Raw genomic sequence first — 19495 nt, 5'->3', positions numbered from 1 at the left:
TAATAGCTGGAGGGAAGGCAGAGTCGAGGGAGGTTTTGTTGTTTTGTTTTGTGTTGTTTTAAGAAGGAAATATATAGCATGTTTGTTGATGGGAATGATCTACTGGAGAGAGGACACTTGGTGGTGCAGGAGAAAAAGGATGTAATTGCAGAAACAAAGCCCTTGATAAGGAGAGAGTTTAGTCTTAGAAAGGAACAAGAGGACTTCACTCATGGTGACAGTGAAGAAGGCAGAGTGTGGGTTCCTGTTCTAGATGTGGTGATACAATTATGAGTAATGCTGCGCTGAACATTCACATACAAGTTTTGGTGTGAACATGTCTTCAATTCTCTTAGGTACATACTTAGGAATGGAATTGCTGGGTCGCACGGTAACTCTATGTTTAACTTTTTGAGGAACTACCAAACTGTTTTCCTAACTGGCTTTGCCATTTTATCTTCCCATCAATAGTACATAAGGGTTCCGGTTTCTCCACAGCTTCACCAAGGCTTGTTATTGTCTCTCTTTCTGGTTACGGCCATTCTAGTGGATACGAAGTTGTATCTTACTGTAGTTTTTATTTGCCTTCTCCTATTGACTGATGATGTTGAGCATCTTTCTGTGTGCTCATTAGCCATCTGTGTATCTTCTTTGGAGAAATGTCTATTCACATTCTTTGCCTATTTTCTGTTGGGTTATTTGTCCCTTTGTTGTTGAGTTGTAAGACTTCTTCATGTATTCTGGATACTAGGCCCTTGTCAGATGTATGATTTGCAAATATTTTCTCCCATTCAGTGGGTTGTCTTTTCTCTTTCTTGTTAATGCCCTTGGAAGCACAAAACTTTTTGATTTTGATGAAATCACAATTAGCTATTTTTTTCTTTGGTTGCTTGTGCTTTTGGTGCCACAACTAAGAAATCATTGTCTAATTCAAGGTCACAAAGACTTATGCCTATGTTTTCTCCTAAGAGTTTTATAGTTTTAGCTCTTACATGTAGGTCTTTGATCCAGTTTGAATTAATTTTTGTACATGGTGTGAGGTAGGGGTCCAACTTCATTCCTTAGTATGTGGATACCCAATTGCCCCAGCTCCATTTGGTTTGTTGTTATTGTTTTTTTAAGAAACAGGGTCTCACTCTGTCACCCAGACTGGAGAGCTGGAGTGCAGTGGCACTATCACAGCTCACTGCAACCTTGAATTTGAATTCCTGGGCTCAAGGGACCTTCCTGTCTCAGCCTCCAGAGTAGCTGGGACATAAGGCATGTGCCACCATGCCTGGTTAAATTTTTTTATTTTTTGTAGAGACAGGGTCTCGCTATGTTGCCCAGACTGATCTCAAACTCCTGGCCTCAAGCAATCCTCCCACCTCAGCCTCACATAGTGCTGAGATACAGGTGTGAGCCCCCACACCCGGCACCAGCTCCATTTGTTGAAAGACTATTCTTTCTCCCTTGAATTATCTTGGCACCCTTGTCAAAAATCAATTGACCATATGTGTATTTTTATTTCTTGTTTATTTCTGGACTCTCAATTCTACTCATATCTATTTATGTGTCTATCCTTATGCCAGTACCACATTGCCTTGATTACTTCAACTTTGTAATACATTGAAACTGGAAAGTGTGAGTCCTCCAACTTTGTTTTTCTTTGTCAAGATTGTTTTGGCACTTTCTAGATCTTTTGCATTTCCATATAAATTTTAGGATCAGCTTATCAATTTCTGCAAGAAAGGCAGCTTGGATTTTGATAGGGACTAGATGGAATCTGTAGATCAGTTTGGGGAGAATTGCCATCCTAACAGTATTAGGTCTTCCAATCCATAAACTCAGGATGTCTTTCTTTTTACTTACATCTTCTTTAATTTATTTTATGTTACTGGTTTGAAGCAGAAGACTGTCATGATCTGATTTACACTTTAGGAAGATTGCTCAGTTCCTGTGGAACATGGTGGGGGGGGGGCAAGAGATGGTACATGAACAAGGGCAATAGTAGCAAGACAAAGAGGAAGTCATTACAGAAATATGTATGAAGCAAATCAGCAGGACTTGGTGATTAACTTCATGTAGAAAGAAAGAGAAGCCTGGGCGAGGTGGCTCACGCCTGTAATCCTAGCACTCTAGGAGGCTGAGGCGGGATAATCATTTGCGCTCAGGAGTTCGAGACCAGCCTGAGCAAGATCGAGACCCCGTCTCTACTAAAATAGAAAGAAATTATAAGGACAGCTAAAAAATATATATAGAAAAATTAGCCGGGCATGATGGCGCATGCCTGTAGTCCCAGCTACTCGGGAGGCTGAGGCAGGAGGATTTCTTGAGCCTAGGAGTTTGAGGTTGCTGTGAGCTAGGCTGACGCCATGGCACTCTAGCCAGGGCAACAGAGTGACACTGTGTCTCAAAAAAAAAAATAAATAAATAAAAGAAAAAGAAAAAAAGAAAAAAAAGAAAGAAAGAGAAGAGTAAAGGATGAGTCCCAGGTTTTTGGCTTGGGTATATCATGATGCTATCAATTGAGATAGAAAATACACTTTAGGGGAAAAGATGAAGGAATCAGTTGGCACCTGCGGAGTTCAAGGTGACTCTGGGACACCCAGGTGGAATAACAGGATATTTGGGTGTGATGCTCAAGGGAGCTTCCTAGTCTGGGAAAAGTGATTTGAGACTCATCCTATAGGAGCCAGAGTGTATGGACCAACCAATGGGAACAGTAAAGGGACCAGAAAGGACACAAAGGAATGCCAGCATTCAAAGGTTGAGCTGGTGACAAAAAGTCCGCAAAGAAGACAGAAGGAACAAGGAGAGAGGCAGGAGGAAGCCTGGGAGAGAGACATGATATACAAATGCAGGGGGGTGGCAATGATAACAGATTAGGGGCTGAAAGGCTTCCCCTGGATCCAGCCAAGTTAGAGGTTACAGGTGACCACAGTGGGGCTCTTCCAGCTGCTGTGGATCGAGGAGGAAGTGGACACTGCCAAAGTGGAGACAGCAGGTGAGGAGAGCTCATTCCAGAAGCACGGAGGGGAAGGCAACGAGGGTGAAAAGCAGGAACTAGAAATGGAAAGAGGGCCGGGGGAGCTGTGCTTTTTAGGATAAAGAGACTTGGGTATGTCTGTAGGTGACGGAAGGAATCAGGTGAAAGGGCGAGCATGAGGATGGAGTAGTGGGGTCCTTGTGGAGCTGGAGGAGCAGGCAGAGGAGTCAGGAGGTGGGGGATATAGAACAGGCTTTGCAGGTGCTAATCCCAAATCTCCCCCTTCCTTCCGTCTCCACAGCCACCATCCTCCTCCACATCTAAGTTCCCCCACGGGTCTCATCCCACCGGGGCCCTCAGATGCCCAGCCCGGTGCTTTGGGCCTGGTGGAGAAGAGGCCAGCAGGGGGCAACCGAATGGAAGAAACCAGAAAGGGCCACAGCCTCGGGGAAGTCAGAGGATGGGACCATGGGGCTCAGCACATGACACGCTGCCCACAGGCTTTTGTGCAAGGCGTGGCCCTGGGGGGAGCAACGGGGTCATGAGGAAGGCCACTGGGGCAGTCAAGGAAGGGGCTGGAGAGGTCATCCACACGGATGAGCAGGACAACAGGACAGAAACCCAAGTCCGGGAAGGATGAAGAGCACGGACAGGCGGGCGAAGATGGAGGTGGTGAGGGGGGTGGAGGACAAGAGCCAGCTGGCAGAAGTCTCAGAGGAGGAGAAAATGATATGTACACATAGAAAAAAGAAAACCACATCAAAACTTCAAAATGTGAACCGTGGTTATCCATGGGAGTGGGGAGCATTATGAGTAGTTTTAATTTCTTCTTTATACTTTCCTGGTTTTTCCCCAAAATTTTCTACAATGAACTGTTTCCCCAAAATATAAAAGACAGAAAAAAATACAAAGAGTAAAGTAACAAACACCCCATTCACATATCCAGAATTTGTAATTGTAAACATGTCATATTTGCTTTAAAAAAAAAACTTTAGCCTTTTTTAAAATTATTATTATTATTTTTTGAGACAAGGTCTCACTCTGTTGCCCAGGCTAGAGTGCAGTGGCGTCATCATAGCTCACTGCAACGTCAAACTCCTGGGCTCAAAGGATTCCCCCCGCCTCAGCCTCCCTAGTAGCTGAGGCCACACCCAGCTAATTTTCCTATTTTTTGTAGAGACAGGGTCTTGCTCTTGCTCAGGCTGGTCTCAAATTCCTGACCTCAAGTGATCCTCCTGCCTCGGCCTCCCAAAGTGCTGGGCTTACAGGCATGAGCAACCGCACCCAGCTGCAAAATTCCCTTTAACTGCCTCCTCCTCTCTCCGACAGCATGGGCAGTTGGTCTTTAGTTTTATATATATGTATATACATACATAAAATAGAATCTGGCACGGTTGTGTCTGATCGCTTTTCTTGCATGGAGGAATGGTTCTTAAAATGGGGGTGGAGGAGGCGAAGCTTCCTTAAAGTGAGGAGGGGCTGTACAGGGACTGGAAGCCTGAACCCTGCCCCGGCTGAGCAGCCAGGGGGGAGGCCACGCCCTGGGCAGACCCAGCCTCCGGCTGAGTGCACTGGGCCACACCTAGTCGTTAAATGTTCCAGGAAGGGAATTACTACTTGCATTTCTCTGGCTGGGTTTCAACCCACTTCCATATCTCTCAAGTCACTTACGCCTCAGAAGTCTGGAAAGCCTGGAAGGAAAATCATTATCCTCTTTTGACAGATAGGAAAGCTGACGCCCAGGGAACGGCAGTAAGCTGCCAGGATGGCATAGTGACTTGGTAGAGGACAAGTTCTTATCAGAACCTTAGGCCATGTATGGAGAGGTGGGGCAGAGGCAAGGGACCAGGGTGCCTGGAACTGGTGGACTTTGGCCCCATGGCAATAAGGAAAAGAAGTGGCAATAACTTCAGGTCGCTGAGGTTGGCCCATGGCTGGGAAATTATGGTCTAGAGAGAAGCAGGTTCTTCCACCTCGGGGCCCCAAAGAACAGGTGCAGGGCTGGGGCTGCGGCTCTCCGCCCCCCACCACCCCCACCCCGCACACACACTCAGAAGTCAGGGGCGCCCTTCAAGGCCTGGAGCCAAGTCTCAGCTCTACCATCCATATACGCTGTGGGATCTTTGAAAAATCCTCTACCTTTCTGGGCCTCGATTTTCCCATGCGTAGAATGGAGATTGTCTTTAACTCTCAGAGTTGTTCCAAGGATAAAAAAAAGAGAACCATCATCTATGCATCCAGAAAGCAAAGCCATTTGAAAGATCTGGTGACCAGCCTACTTCCAGAAGCCTCCAGCGGGGCTCAGTGTCATGGGCACCGCCTGACATTGACTGACAGAGAAGCCACATGCACACACACAAGCGAGATTTGATAGTGGCTTTGCAGTGACCACATGCGCTCTCCAGGGTGGCTGCTGGGCTTTGGCATCACAAAGCTGTTGGTGGAGTGGGGGCAGGGCCGTGGTGGGGAGGAGGCTCTTCCTTTCTTTTTAATAAAAGCAAGACATGGATAAATTGTTCATTATGAGACTCCAACCATACACCCATGCGTAACACAAAAAGCAAAGTGCTTCCCCTCTGCTCCGGGCCACATCACTCTTGGTTATCACCATTGCTTGCTATTAGGACAGCTTGTCCGTGAACATCATTAAACACATGCGTATCTCTGCACTCTTCAGTGCAGGATAAAGACCCAAAAATGGAATTGCTGGGCCATAATTACAAGTGTCTGACCATTTACAATGTGGATAAGTACTGCCCAATTGCCTTACCAACAGGCTGTCCCCATGGACATCAACTTTCGAATGCCAGCCTGATGTCTTAGTGAGCTGCACTCACCTTCCCTTCTACCTGACAAGTCTGTCTCTCCACCCAGCACTCCTTGCACATTGTCCCCCTGCAGACAGCAGATGACAGGGAAGCACAGCTGCTGAGGGGTTACCAGACCGGCCCAGGGGGCTTCCTAGGAGAACCGGCTCTGCTGCCTCCCTTGGTAATGTGCTCTCCAAACTGCAGAGGCTCAACACACACACGGTAGGTGTCAGCACAGGTGTGCAGAAAGACACACATTTGGGGGACAGCCCATGTGGCAGGCTCCAACTACCCACCCAGGGGCATCAAGCCAGCCCCTGCCCTCCAGACCACTGCCCATCCGGGCGAGGGGTGCAGGCTGCGAACAGATGTTGCCCAGATACCACTGTAAATGCCTCCCAGGGCCCTGCTCCAAGGACCTAGAGGGCCCAGAGAGGCAACCACAATGTGGTCCCTCTGTAGAACTCGGGCACGGAGAGCTGAGGGGACATCCAGGCTCCTGTTTACATCACCACTTCTGGCTGGGTACTCTTGGTGAGCGGTCAACCCTCTGAACTAAAGGGCCAGGCATGGCATCATGTATCGTGGCATCACGGTATCACGGCACATCACCCCGGCAGGGATGCGGGACTGACACAAGGCATTGCGGGGGCGCGCGCGCTCTCTCTCATCCCGGCCCATGAAAGGGGCCCAGTCACCATAGCCAGGAATAAAGCTCCTACTATGTGCTCCTGCTTGGTCTACACTTTGTCCGTAGGACACTCTGGAGAGCTTCCTAAGTGTTTTCTTATCTCATTTTTGTATCTCATTTTGTCTCCCCGTAACCTCAGGGGACAGTAATTATTTTCCCTGATTTTCCAAAGAGGGCAGTGAGATCCCTCCAAAATGGAGAGGTCAAGCACCTTGCTCAGCATGGAAGACAAGACCCACAGGCCGGGGCGTGCTCTTTGCTCAGTGTAAGCAAGCCCAGGGAGGCAAGGTGACTTGCCGGGGTCGCACGGGGGCTCAGGGGCAGACCCTGCTTATTCACCACCACTGCTCCCCTCCCCCCGCCCAGACTTCACCCTGGGGGCTTTCCCGCCCAGGTGCCCCAGGTCACGAGAGCGGCAGGTGACCCGCGCGCAGCCCTCTCCGTCCGGGGCCCGGGCTCAGTTGCATCCGTGCAATGGGCCGAGCGGGGCGCGGCGGGCGGGGCTGGCGCTGACTCAGCGCGCGGCGGGGGCTGCTCGGCCGGTCGGACCAGCCGCGATGCCAACGAGCCGCCCGGGCCGAGCGGGGCGCGGCCGCCCGGGGGGTGACGGGAAGGGAGGCCGGGCCGGCGCCACCGAGCCTGGCGCTCCGGGCGGCGGCGCGGGGCGCGCGGGCGGCGGGCGACGAGGATGGGAGCCGGGCGCCCGGGCGGCCCGCAGCCTCCGGAGCCCCACTGAAGGCGGCCGCGGCGACCCGCGCAGGAGCCGACATGTGTCTGCGCCTCGGTGAGCGGCGGGGAGACTGCGCGGGAGGCACAGCCGCCCCCAGCCTGGCGCAGGGGCGAGCACTGCAATGGGAGTCCGAACCCCCGGGGTCCAGGCCTCTGGCCTCCTCCGCGCCCTGGGCAAGGTCACTTTCCTCTCTGGGCCTCAGTTTCTCCACAGGGAGCTGGAGGGAGGAGTGATGCGGCACGTACTTCACGTGGCCCTCCGCCCCTCGTCCCCACTTTCTTTTCTTGCGGAGGGATGCGCCTGCCCTGCGGCTCCGGGCGGCACAGAGATGCTGGCGACAGCAGCCCCCACTTCACCCAGAAGGGAGCGCAGAGGGACAGGGACCAGGGCCCGGGCCTCAGCTTCCTCAGCCTTGCTACGGGCTCCCACTTCCACCCTCTCCACTCCTCCCACGGGGCCCGCAGGGAAGTGCCCCGTCCCTCCCCTCCCGGGGACAGTGATGCCGCTCTGGGTCATCAGAGAGTCCTGGGAAGTCCCCACTCTCTAGCTGAGAGAATTTGTGAGCCTCAGTTTCCTTATCTGTAAAATGGGGACAGTAGCACCCACCTCCTAGGCCTATGGTGAGGATGGAGTTAGCTCCTAAGAGTGAAATGCTTAGCGCTGCGCCAGCCACGCTGCTAAGTGCTCCCAGAATGTTAACTTAGAAATAAAGAAGCCAGGACTGTCCTGAGACTCCATCCAGGGCTCCAGGCATAGCCCCAAGCTGGCACTGTCCCAACTGTTTGACCAAAATCTGGTCCTTGAAGTCTTGCTGTTGTTACTGAGCCCAGCCCTGAGCTGGGTGGTGTCCGGGCTGCCAGGTAGGCGGGTGGATGGGGCGAGGTGGGTCAGGCCCTGGGATGAAGTTGCCATGCCCCTTCCTGTTTGGCCAGCAGTTCATCTTCGGGAGGCTGTTCCAGGCCATCGCCTGCCCTCTGCTTTTCCTAGCCCTGGTCCAGCTCCAGAGGGTCCTGCAGGCCCCAGGGGTCTCAGAGACCTGCTGGACTGACCCCTCCCCGTTTTATAGATGGGGAATCTTGGGACCCAGAGAGGGGAGGGGCTGGTGCAAGAGCACACAGCGAGTCTGTGACTGAATGGCCCCCTTCCCTCCCTGCTCCCTGGGGATTGCCTCCTGGCACAGGGTCCCAGAGAACAGTCAGTCTAGAAATTTCTTTTTTTTCTTTACCTGCAGAGCTCCCATATGTGAACTATGATCAATGCTCTCTGCCACAGATGGGGACACTGAGGTCTAGAAAGGGACTCAAAGTTAGATCCCAGGAGGAGCAGCTAAAGGAGGAAGGGGCTGTGTTGTTCTGGGGCCTGACCAGTTTTCCAGTCTCAGAACCGGCTAGAGTGAGGGGCCAGCAGGGCCAGGGTGGCGTGTGTCCTTGAGGGCAGAGCCAGGACCCGTGGGGGAAATTCCAGACAGCAGATCAGGAACAGCCTGAGCTGCCCAGGGAGGAGGGCTCCCCGCTCCTGGGATGTGCAAATGGGGCTGGGCAGCCACTTGGCCACTCAGAATCTGCATGAGTCCCAGTGTTCTTTGCCCCCGGCCCCCTACCCTTGCCCTCTCCCCACCCAGTGCCCCCTGCACTGGGAGCTTGCTTTTCCCAGCACCCTCAGGGTGTGCCCCGCTTTCATCCATCTCCTCATAGACCCTCCCTCCCCACTGCGAGACAAGGATCCTTCTTCCCATTTTACAGATGGGAACAGGGAGACTCAGAGGCTGGAGCTACCTGTCCCAAGTCACCTGGCTCTAGGCAGTCCCGTTCAGCAGTGGTGTGTTGAGCAGCTGCTGTGTGCCAGGCTCTATCCACCAAGCAGGGCCCAATCCCTGTCCAGTGAACTGTGGCTCCTTGGGGACCTGGACAGTGACTGTCAAACTCACTGTGGTGCCCCAGGGCCTGGCACAGAGCAGGCCCTCCGTGAACGTTTGTGTGAAGAACACTTGAATGAATGAATCAGTGAGTGGGGAGCTTAGTGGAAGGACAGTGGGGTCTAGAGCTAGAGACCCGCCACTCATGACCTTGAGTGCTAATAAGCAGTATACCCTTTATTAAGTACCAACTGTGTGCTTTCCCAAGGACTTTCACCTCTCACAAAGGTATCGTGAACCCCTTTTACAGATGAGGAAACTGAGGCTCAGAGAAGACAAGTTACTGGCTCCAAGTCATCCAGAAATAGATTTAGGACTCACTGTTCACTCCTGCCAGGGCCTCGATTTCCTGCTTTGCCCAGCAGTACAAGCCCCACCCACAGCCCTGACACAGCTGTCCCCCCCAGGTGGCCTGAGTGTGTGTGACTTCCGGAAGGTGCTGATGAAGACAGGTCTGGTGCTGGTGGTGCTGGGCCATGTGAGCTTCATCACAGCCGCCCTGCTCCACGGCACTGTGCTGCGCTATGTGGCTGCCCCCGACGACGCTGTGGCTCTGCAGTACTGTGCGGTCAACATCCTCTCTGTCACTTCCGCTATCGTGGTATGGCCGGGCTGGGAGGGTGGCTGGCGGGAAGGGGCTGGAGGGGGCTTGAAAGGTCTTCAACAAGTTCCTACTCAGAGCCTTTGGTGGGTAAGCAGAGAGCCCGGGCACTAACCGTTGGTCTACCACTTACCAACCGTCCAAGTCCCTCAACCGCTTTGCCTCAGCTTCCCCATCTGTACAATGGTGACGGTAACGGTGCTTACCTCTGAGGGTCCTAGTGAGTACTGATTGACATCGTCCACATACAGTGGTTATTGCTCACCACTGTGAACTGAGGTTATTATTACAATAAATATCCAAAGTGCCACTGGACAGAAGGAAGGAGCATCAAGTCAGCTTGGGAGAGTCCAGGAGGGCTTCTCTGGGATGGGTATTGATGGATGAGTAGGAGTTCCCAGATGGGCTGCCATGAGCACAAACTAGATGTGTGGCTTGCTGGGACTAGCAGGCAGGAAAGGAAACGAGGATGGCATTCCAAGTGCAGAGAATGGGAAATGCAAAGTATGGATGTGGGAATGGCTAAGATCTGTTCTGGAGAACCGAACAGCAGGAGCTTAGCATTGGGCATGGCCTTTAGTACCTGCTCAGTAAATAGTAGCCATGATTGTGAGTGTATGTCAGTGCCTGTGTGATTAACACGAGAATGAAGGGGCCTGGTGTTCTCAAGTTTATAAAGCTCTTTCCTGCCTGTCAGCAGAGGCAGCTGCAGCCCTAAGGGGTACATCCCCAGGCACATCAGTGTCTGGATTCCATCCCTGCCACCTCCTGGTGGGGGACTTATTCTTTTTAATCCTGTTCCTCACCCCCTACAAAATGGAGCTCAGACAGCCTGCTGGCCTCAGGGCTTGGGGGGATAGGGATCATAGGCCTCAGCGAGTAGGGGAGCCTGTGTCAATGGGACGGGGCTGGGCGGGACAGATGTGTCGGGTGTGCTTGGACTTACTCTTACTGACATTGTTTGTTCCTCTTACCAGCCTATGAGGAAGGCAGAGAAGGCGGCGAGCTCAGGGTTAGGAGGTTCACCAGGGACAGGGTCTGGGTCAGACCCTTGCAGCTTTGGCCTGGTTTACCCAGTCAATCCACATGGCTCCCAGTAACATAGGCCATTATTAGCCCCCTTTTACGTAAGAGGAAACCAAGACTAGGATTCACCCAACATCCCGCTGATAGAAAGAAGCCAAACTGGGTTTGAACCTATTTGTGTCTGACACCAAAGCCACCATTCTTTCCGTGAGCTCATCCTGCAGAGAGGGGCTTAGCTCAGAGAGGTTGAGGCACTTAGTTGTGGCTGCACAGTAAATTAAAGACATGTGGGGCCTGGAAGCCAGGATCCTCATCTTACCACCTGCCTCCCATGGGTCCAGCCATGCCCGGTCCAGGGAGGGAATAAAAGGAGGAAACAGGCTGGATGCAGGCCAAAGATCCAGAGGGCAGCTGCTGGGCTAAGCAGTGGGGCAATCCCAGCCCTCGGGACGGAGGAGGAACCCGAGGAGGGCTTGGAGGATCTGCACAGGCAGAGGAGCAGGAAGGGTGTCCCTGGCAAGAGGGTGTGTGTGGCAGTATCCGGAGCAGGCCATATGTGGGTGTCCACATCCAGGGCAGTGAGCGGGCAGAGTGGCCCGGGATGGGGTGGTGAAGCTGACAGGGCTGGGGCCTGGTCACTGAGAAGCTGAAAAATTTTAAATGCTCCCAGGGATTGGAATTCTACTCCATAAAGTGTCCTGGTTTGTTTTAATATAACAATTTTGGTTTTAGTTCCTTGCTGGTTGGGTTACTTAGTTTCTTCCAAAATCTTTCCCATTGCTGGGTGATATGTCACATGTATTCTGTGGCTTAGCATACCCCCTGGCATGCCCCTGCAGCCCCAGGATACACAGCTGTAGGCAGTGGGGAGTCATGGAAGGTTGTAGGCAGGGAGTGACTGCTTTAGAAACATCACTCCAAGGCTGGACCACAAGGAGGCAGTGGCTCCGTGTCGATGGTGGTAATGAGGCCAAGGCTAAGCAGGGGTTGGGGTGGGGTGTTGGAGGGCCAGGGTTGGCATTGGTGGAATCTTTATCCAAGGGCGCCCCTGATCCCCTGCCCACTCCCCTGCAGCAGGGGGTCAGAGCTGACTTGAGCCTCCCCACAGGTCATCACCTCTGGCATTGCAGCCATCATCTTGTCACGCTACCTCCCCAGCACCGCTCTGGTATGTGACACCTTCTGGGATGGGACTGTGGGGGTAGGGTCAGGGCAACAGCCACCCCCAAGGGCCTGGCCTGCTTGGAGGGGGTGAGGCTGACCCTCCGTAGGCCAGAGCTGCCCATGGGGACCAGCCTGATGTCCACTGACCAGTGGCCTCCCCTACCCAGCGCTGGACAGTGTTTAGCTCGAGCGTGGCCTGTGCTCTCCTCTCTCTGACCTGTGCCCTCGGCCTCTTGGCCTCGATCGCTGTGACCTTTGCCACCCAGGGCCGGGCACTGCTGGCCGCCTGCACTTTTGGGAGCCCTGAGCTACTGGCCCTCACGCCTGACTGTCCCTTCGACCCCACGCGCATTTACGTGAGTTCCTAGACCTGGGGTGGGAGGGAACCCAGGTGCTCAACAGGGCTGGGAAGGGTTCTCGGAGTCTGCCCTCCACCCCCAAGCCCAGACAGCCATCTCTGCCCCCTGTGACCCACAGAGCTCCAGCCTGTGCCTCTGGGCCATCGCGCTAGTGCTCTGCATGGTGGAGAGCGTGTTTGCTGTGCGCTGCGCCCAGCTCGCCCACCAGCTGCTGGAACTGAGGCCTTGGTGGGGGAAAAGCAGCCACCATTCGGTATGTCCCCTCCACAGCCCTGACTTCCTGTACTTCCTGGGAGGCCCTGCTGGGGAGCTCAGGCCTGTCTGCCCCACCCCTTTGTTCAGGGCCCCCACCTTGAGAACTGGGGTGGGGCAAAAGTTTCCTCCCCAGGAGCAAAGGGAGAGGCTTGGAGGCGCAGAGAGGCCAGATCTCCCAGCTGAGTCACACAGCTGACACCTGGCTCTCCCAGGGCCCAGGATGAGTTCTGGGGGTGGGGGGGGGGGTGGCATCTGGGCTTGAGCTGGGTGGGGTACTCCAAGGGTCTGGCCTGGCTCTGGCATGGGGGTGGGTAATGATGCCATTTTACCCCAGAGATCCTCCCCTCCCCTCCTCCCATTCCCTGGCTGTCCCGGAGGAAGAGACCCAGGCCCAGGCACAGTGGGTCTGGCAGCCTCCTGTGTCCCTGCAGATGCAGGAGAGCCCGGAGCCCGTGGAGGACGGGGACCTGCTGCGCTGCACCAGCTCTGAGCTGCTGACCCTCTGAGAGCTGATGTGTCACCCACGGCCACTGGACCCTGCAACAAGTCTGCAGCACGACCAGGCCAAGATTCCTGGAGCTGGCCCAAGGGGGCCCAGTAGACCCTTGGGGACCCAATGGGGCTTTCAACTCCCTCCCTGGCCACCCAGCCCACTGCACTGAAACGAGACTTTATTCTGAAGTTATTAAAAAGAACAGAGTTGCTCCACTTGGCTGCATGCGGGGGCTGAGGGGGAGCATGGGGGAGGGACAGGGGCTCAGCCAGGGGGGCCGTGCTTCTTTCCTACCCAGGACACTGTGGGCGGGGTTCTAGGTGCATCTGTCCGTCTGTCTGTGGGTCTGTGTGTGTGAGAGGCCAAACAGAGGAGTTGGTGGGTCTGTGTGTGGCTGGCTGTGTTCATCCAAGTGCTAAAGGGCAGGTGGAATCCTGGGAGGTTTTCCTTTGCATCATGGCCTCCAGACCAGCAAAGGCTGGGGCAGGATGGCTGGAGGTTCTCCCGCAGGGAAGGGTGGCTCAAGGAAGCTTCCTCAAACCCCAACACCCCTGGAATCCTTCTCTCCCCTCCAAATAAAAATACAGGCTCCTCACCTGGGCATGACTACCCCTCCACCCGGACTGAGACCTGCAAGAGCGGGGCATGCCTGGGGGTCGGGGGAGGGGTCTGCCCTCATTGAGTTCCTCCGGGTAGGGGTGGGCTGACTCTGCCCGGCAGAACAAGCCAGCCCGCGTCTCTCTGTCATTGCCTCTTGGATTGGGGTGTACTAATAGCTTGCTTGCTTGCTTGGGCCTGGGGGGACTGCAGGGTTCCCTTCTCTAAGGCCCCCCAAAGTGCAGACCTGGGGTGGGGGGGTCCCCCAGTCTGGGCCCCAGCCTGGATAGGAGGCAAGGGAGAGGATGCGGAGAGCCGGGAGGGGGCCGGTGAAGGCAGGGAGGAGGGGGGACCTGGATCCTCTCGCTCAGAACTGGGAGGCGCTGCTGGGGTCGCACTGCAGCAGGCGCACGATGGACGGGTCGCTTTTGGCCCCGCGGATGAACTCCTCCAGGGACAGCTTGCCTGCGGGGCGAAGGGAGCTGTGACCGCGGAGAAGGTGGCAGCGGAGCGGGGGGCAGAGGAGTGGGGGGAGGGAGGGAGAGAGGGAGTGGCGCCCGCCCCGTCCCGCCCCTGCCCTCTCACCGTCGTTGTTTGTGTCCATTTGGCGGAAGATTTTCTCGGTCCTCTTTTCTGGGGTCGACTCGTCCTCCGGCATCTTCATCACGGACGAAACCATCTTGTAAATGGCCTGGGGGGCGGGAGGGGAAGGCATGAAGTGAGAGGGGCCGCTGGGCCCCGACCCCAAGATTCAAGACGCCCCCAGGCACGCTGACGTTTGCCGCCCTGCCGGGGCGAGGTGGACTGGGGTCACGGAGGCGTGGGGAGCCGGGGGGTCGGGAAGGAGCTTCCCAGAAGAGGGGGCTACTGGAGCGGGCCCTGGCCAAGTTCCGGTGGAGAGCCAGGTGGGAAAGGAACAAAGGCGCCGTAGCGCCAACGCTCCGAGTGGGCGCCGGGAACTTGGGGTTCAGGGGGTGGGGGCGATGGACCCAGATAGCGAAAGGTCTGGAAGGTCGGGCTCGGGAACTTGTGCCTGGAGCGCGGGTGGGGGGCGAGCGCCGGTTCGCGCCGCCTCTCAGGAACGCGGGCCCAGGGCGGCCCGCGCGGCGGCCGGCAGGGGGCGCAGGGCCCGAGGGGGCGGGGAACATTATGCAAACGCACGCAAATGAGCCTCCGCCGCGGGCGGGGACGGCCCGGGCTCTGCCGGGCCGAGGGCGGCAGCCGCCACGTGCCGGAGCTCGCGAGGCAACGCGCAGGAGGGCTCCTGCGCTGAAGTACAGGGCACGCAGGGCTTGGCCTGTGGGATGCCCGGGTCCCGGGACCCCGGAGCTCAAGGACCGGACTGGTCGCCTCAATCTTCCAGCTTTTCCTGACCAACACCTCCTCCAAGAAGCCTCCCTTCTCCCATCCCATAAACCTGTCCTGCCTCAGAGCCAGCTTCAGCCTCCGCACTGGTCCCTTCTAGCCTCTCTCCCGTGGGTCTGTCCCCCACGCTGCCTCTGAAAGCTCTTTCCAAACACAGATTCTCCACTGCCACGTCCACAGCCCAGCGCGCCGCCCCCTCGCTCCCCTCGCACACAGGCCTCCCCGCAGGCCCGCCGTGCACCCAGCTCCTTCTGGATGCTGCCCCACGCTCCTTCTGCTGCCTCCCACTCCTCCTTGGGGCTCAGTTTACATGATGTTTTCTTAGCGAGGCCTTCTCGGACCCAGGCTGGGTCAGGGGGCATACGCAGGCTCAGAGCCTCCTGGACTTTTCCTTCGAAGACACCTCTCTGGAAGTAATTAAGTCTTTGCAGGATTGTCCCTAGTCCCCATCACACAGGTAAGGACCATGGATGTCTGGCTAGTGCCCAAATCCCCAGAACCTAATAAAGTGCTTGGCACCTGTCAGGGACTCCCCTGCTTAACAGCTATTTGCACCTCCCACTGCCCTCTGTACCAAGTCCAAAGCATTCTGCCCTTGGCACTCAAGACACTTCACAGTCTGCATGATGCTGACCTCTCCACCGTCAGGCCTTCCCCGGCAGCATGACTCTGCCAACAAACACACACCCCTGGGCTTTGCAGATTCCCCAGCATTTACGGTCTCTGCCTGGAATGATAATAGGAGCCACCATTTATCAGGCATCCACTGTGTCCCAGGTACTTTACATGCACTGTTTCTGAACTCACAGCAGCCCTGAAAAGCAGGTGTCAAGATCCCCATTTTCCAGATACGAAACCAAGGCTCAGAAAGGGAATTGATGGCAGAGACTGATCTGAACCTGTGTCCTCTTAACTGCTGGATGGAGGCTTGGGCAGTGTGGGGCGGTGATGACCAGCAAGGCCTTTGAAGTCAGATGGGCCTGGAGTGGCATCCTGGTGCCACTACTCACTTGCTGTGGAGCCTCAGACAAGTATTTAACCTCTGTGAGCCTCAGTTTCCTCATCTGTTAAATAAGAGTAATCGTATCTCCCTCACTGGGATTGCCTAGAGGAGTAAATGGGGTCAGGTGTGTAGAGAGTTGGAACAGTGGCTGGCTAGAGCGGGTGGTCAGTAAATGGCAGCTCATGTTATAGTCGTTATTTGTCCACCATATCCTCAGGTCTTCCCTGTCCCTCGCTGCTCCCAGATGTCACCTTTACCCTCTGTCACTGAGCTGACCAGTGTGGCCTGCACATTTGTCTCTCCCACCACAGCAGGAGTCCCAAGAGGCACAGTCTTTTCCTTTCCACTGTGTCTACCACCTCGCACACGGCTGGGTCCTGAGGAGGACTAAGTGACTTAGAAAGTGACCACTTCCCTTGTGACAGCCATCCTCCTGCACCTCCAGATTAATTGTCTGGAATTGCTGCTTGCTCATGGTTTCACTGGAGCCGACTTGTCATTAATCAGGCACCAGAGTTTGCAGAGCTCTGTCTGCACCACTCTCTAGGGCCACCAGGCCGCCATAAAGGAAGCCAGGGCCTGGACAGCAGAAGCCAGCCAGAAAGGATCCTGGGGATGCCCAGGAATGGGGCTGGCTTGACTGATGTCCTGGGCATGGTGGCTCCAGCAGGACCGAGGTTTGCCAGTACATACCAGTGCAACCGCACTAAGTGGTGAGGCATGAACATCTCTCTGGGTTGGATGCTATCCATCTGCTGCCCAGTCCCTGAGTAAGCCTCCACCACCCTGGCTACCCCGACCTTTCCATCAGGAGCCCCAGAACTCCCCACCATCCAGCAACTACAGAGTTAATGCCAGGCCCACAGGAGTCAGTGACAAACATTAAGGTTTTTTCCCCAGCCATAAGCATAGGAAACGCATCACATTCTAAGGCATCCCATTCTACTCAAGCTGGAGAGAGCAGACCCAGACCCTTAGGGAGAGGAGAAGCCAAAGTCAAGAGTCCAGCAGACGCTGAATGGCTGGAAGGGGGAGAGGTCGGCAGAGCAGAGGGACCGGAGGGAAAGGATTGGGAGCTGCAGAAGGAAAGGGGGCAAGAGCTCGTGCAAAGCTGTGTGGCAGGATCATTCATGGCACATTTCAGGGATGCTGAAAAGGCCATTCTGGTTAGAGCAGCGGCTGTGAGGAGCAGAAAATGATAACGCACAATCGCTAACGTTTCCTAAGTACCAATCACATGCCAGGCCCTCTGCCGGAGTCCCTATCTCACTCTAGCCCTACAATAACTGTGAGGTAGGGGCTTAGCACCCCTGCATTATAGGTAAAGAAACCTGTAAAGGCTCAGGAACAGCACAGGTAAAATGGAACCCGAGCCCTCACTATCTTCAATGCTGGGCTGAGCTCTGGGTGCTCTGGGAGGTTTTGAAATAAAGCTAACATGTAGTACAATTAAATTTGTATTAAGAAAGGGCATTCATATCAGCTCTTTAAATCTTTCGTGAGGTCAGTATCACTGCCCCCACTTTATAAATGAGCAACCTCAGAGGTAAGGCCAACTGCAGAACTGGAAGCCAGATCTCCTGGCTGGGAGTCCAGAGCCCCCTCAAAAGGCAGCTCTGAGTGGTGGCCAGCCGTAGTTTGACTCCATTTATGTGCTGTGTGACTTTGGACAAGTTACTCCACCTCTCTGAGCCTCATGGGGTTGTCGTATGGATGCACTGGGCTCATGGATATAAATGCCTCATTCAATATTGGTCTCTTAGTGGGCCCTCAATTAGTTGGGAGGTGGCTGCGTTTCCTGGTGGAATATAGATGTTGGAGCCAGGTGGCCCACTCACAGGCTGTGTGGCCTTGAGCAAGTGCCTTTACCTCTCTGAGCATCTACTTTCTCCTGAGTACATGAGGATCAATGAAACGTAACTAGCCTGTACTCTGCAGAAATGTCAAGTCACGAAAGACAAAGAACGACTGAGGAACTATTCCAGATTAGAGGAGACTAAAGAGACATAACAACAAAATTCAATGTGTGATCCTAGACGAGGGTCAAAAATGCTATAAAGAAATGGAGACAGTTGGCACAATTGGAATATGATCGGTAGATTAGATAATAGCATTGTTTCTATGTTCAATGTCCTGACTTTGATAATCATATTATGGGTTATGTAAGAGAATGTCCTTATTTGTAGGAAATATATCCTGATGTATCCAAGGGTAAAGGGACAATGTTCAGAACAACAAGAAAACATTACATACACGTGTGCATGCTCACACACACACACACACACACACACACAAAACGATAATTGGTCAATCTGGGTAAATATTAATTGGTCAATCTGGGTAAAGGGTATATGGGAGTTTTCTTGACTTTCCTTTAAATAGGAAATATTTCCTAATAAAATTTTTAAATGGGATTGTAAGAATAGCCCCTGCCTCTACTTGCCTACAAGGTCTGCTGGGAGGATCAAAAGGGGAGGGGGCACCAGCTGCTGGGCCCCGCACCGGGCATGCGCAGGGGCCCAGGAGCCCACCTGCACGATCTCCAGCATCTCCTCCCGGCTGATGTAGCCGTTGCCGTCCAGGTCGTACATGCTGAAGGCCCACATGAGCTTCTGCTCCAGGCGGCCTCGCGAGGTCACGCTCAGTGCAATAATGAACTCCCGGAAGTCGATGGTGCCATCACTGTTGGTGTCAAAGGTGCGGAAGACATGCTCGGCGAACTTGGAGGCGTCACCATAGGGGAAGAAGTTGGCGTAGATCTTCTTGAACTCGTCCACGTTGAGGATGCCTGTGGGGCAGTCCTTGAGGAAGCCCTTGTACCACTCCTGCAGCTCCAGCTCTGAGAACTCTGTGTTCTCCCGCAGGTCCTGCAACATCTCGGGCCGCAGCTTGCTGTTCTGCTTGCCCATGGCCACCGAGCCAAGTCCCACCTGGATCCCCAAGGGGGTTGAGGGACAGAGAGAAGTGGTTAGGCCTTCCTGGTCACTTGAAACCACTCCAGAAGGGGCCCCTGACACCAGCCATCCCAGCCTCTCATTTGACGCAGAGAGAGGAACTGGCCCAGAGTCACACGGCCTGCACCCAGGCCTCCTGTCTTTGTGACATGCTCCACACTGTCTCCCCAGACCTTAGACTTCCCTGGGAAACAGACCTGGAGAGGGAGGAAGGGAAGGGGGCTCACATTTACTGAGGCCCTTCTCGGTGCCAGCCCCTGAGCCTTCCCCAGTGCATACTGTCATGCCCTCCCAAGGGGAAGCATGGGATTAGCCCCACTCCACAGATGAGAAGGCAGTCTCAGAGAAGAGAGATGACGTGCATCGGGTCACACAGCCATGGCATGACAGGGCCGACTCCCACATTGCCCTGGAGGTGCAGAAAGACCTGGGTCTCCTCCTTCCTACGCACTGCCCCCTCATTGCCGCACGTGTGCCTGCTTACCACAAAATGCACCTGCAGCCCGGACACTGCCCTGTTCTCTGCCCCACAGGTGTGTGCAAACAAGAGGCAGCATAGTGTAGATGTTGGTCTGGGCTCCGGAG

The 19495-nt window shown here is 54.7% G+C and overlaps 2 protein-coding genes across 6 annotated transcripts; one reads left to right on the top strand and one right to left on the bottom strand.

The window, feature by feature from the left end:
- The first annotated feature begins 7099 nt into the window (after positions 1-7099).
- On the top strand, positions 7100-13204 carry TMEM54 (transmembrane protein 54). Of its 5 annotated transcripts, none has more exons than XM_069477630.1 (6): positions 7100-7232; positions 9501-9694; positions 11829-11888; positions 12151-12240; positions 12362-12496; positions 12930-13204. In XM_069477630.1, exons 1-6 carry the CDS (start codon positions 7217-7219, stop codon positions 13002-13004), a joined length of 570 nt encoding a protein of 189 aa, XP_069333731.1. In that variant the 5' UTR covers positions 7100-7216; the 3' UTR covers positions 13005-13204. The 5 variants fall into 5 exon arrangements, with proteins under 5 accessions (XP_069333731.1, XP_069333729.1, XP_069333728.1 ...); XM_069477628.1 differs by having other exon boundaries at positions 12052-12240; XM_069477627.1 differs by having other exon boundaries at positions 12052-12240; positions 12876-13204.
- A 751-nt stretch (positions 13205-13955) lies between these two features.
- HPCA (hippocalcin) lies at positions 13956-18865 on the bottom strand. The gene is made up of 3 exons (XM_069477625.1): positions 18488-18865; positions 14174-14279; positions 13956-14053 (listed from the first exon to the last, which is right to left on the bottom strand). The coding sequence occupies exons 1-3, from the start codon at positions 18863-18865 to the stop codon at positions 13956-13958; spliced, it is 582 nt and encodes a 193-aa protein (XP_069333726.1).
- Positions 18866-19495: the final 630 nt, after the last annotated feature.

This window comes from Eulemur rufifrons, chromosome 8 (assembly GCF_041146395.1).
Source record: "Eulemur rufifrons isolate Redbay chromosome 8, OSU_ERuf_1, whole genome shotgun sequence".
NCBI lineage: Eukaryota > Metazoa > Chordata > Mammalia > Primates > Lemuridae > Eulemur > Eulemur rufifrons.
This window is presented reverse-complemented; position numbering and strand designations above follow the sequence as displayed.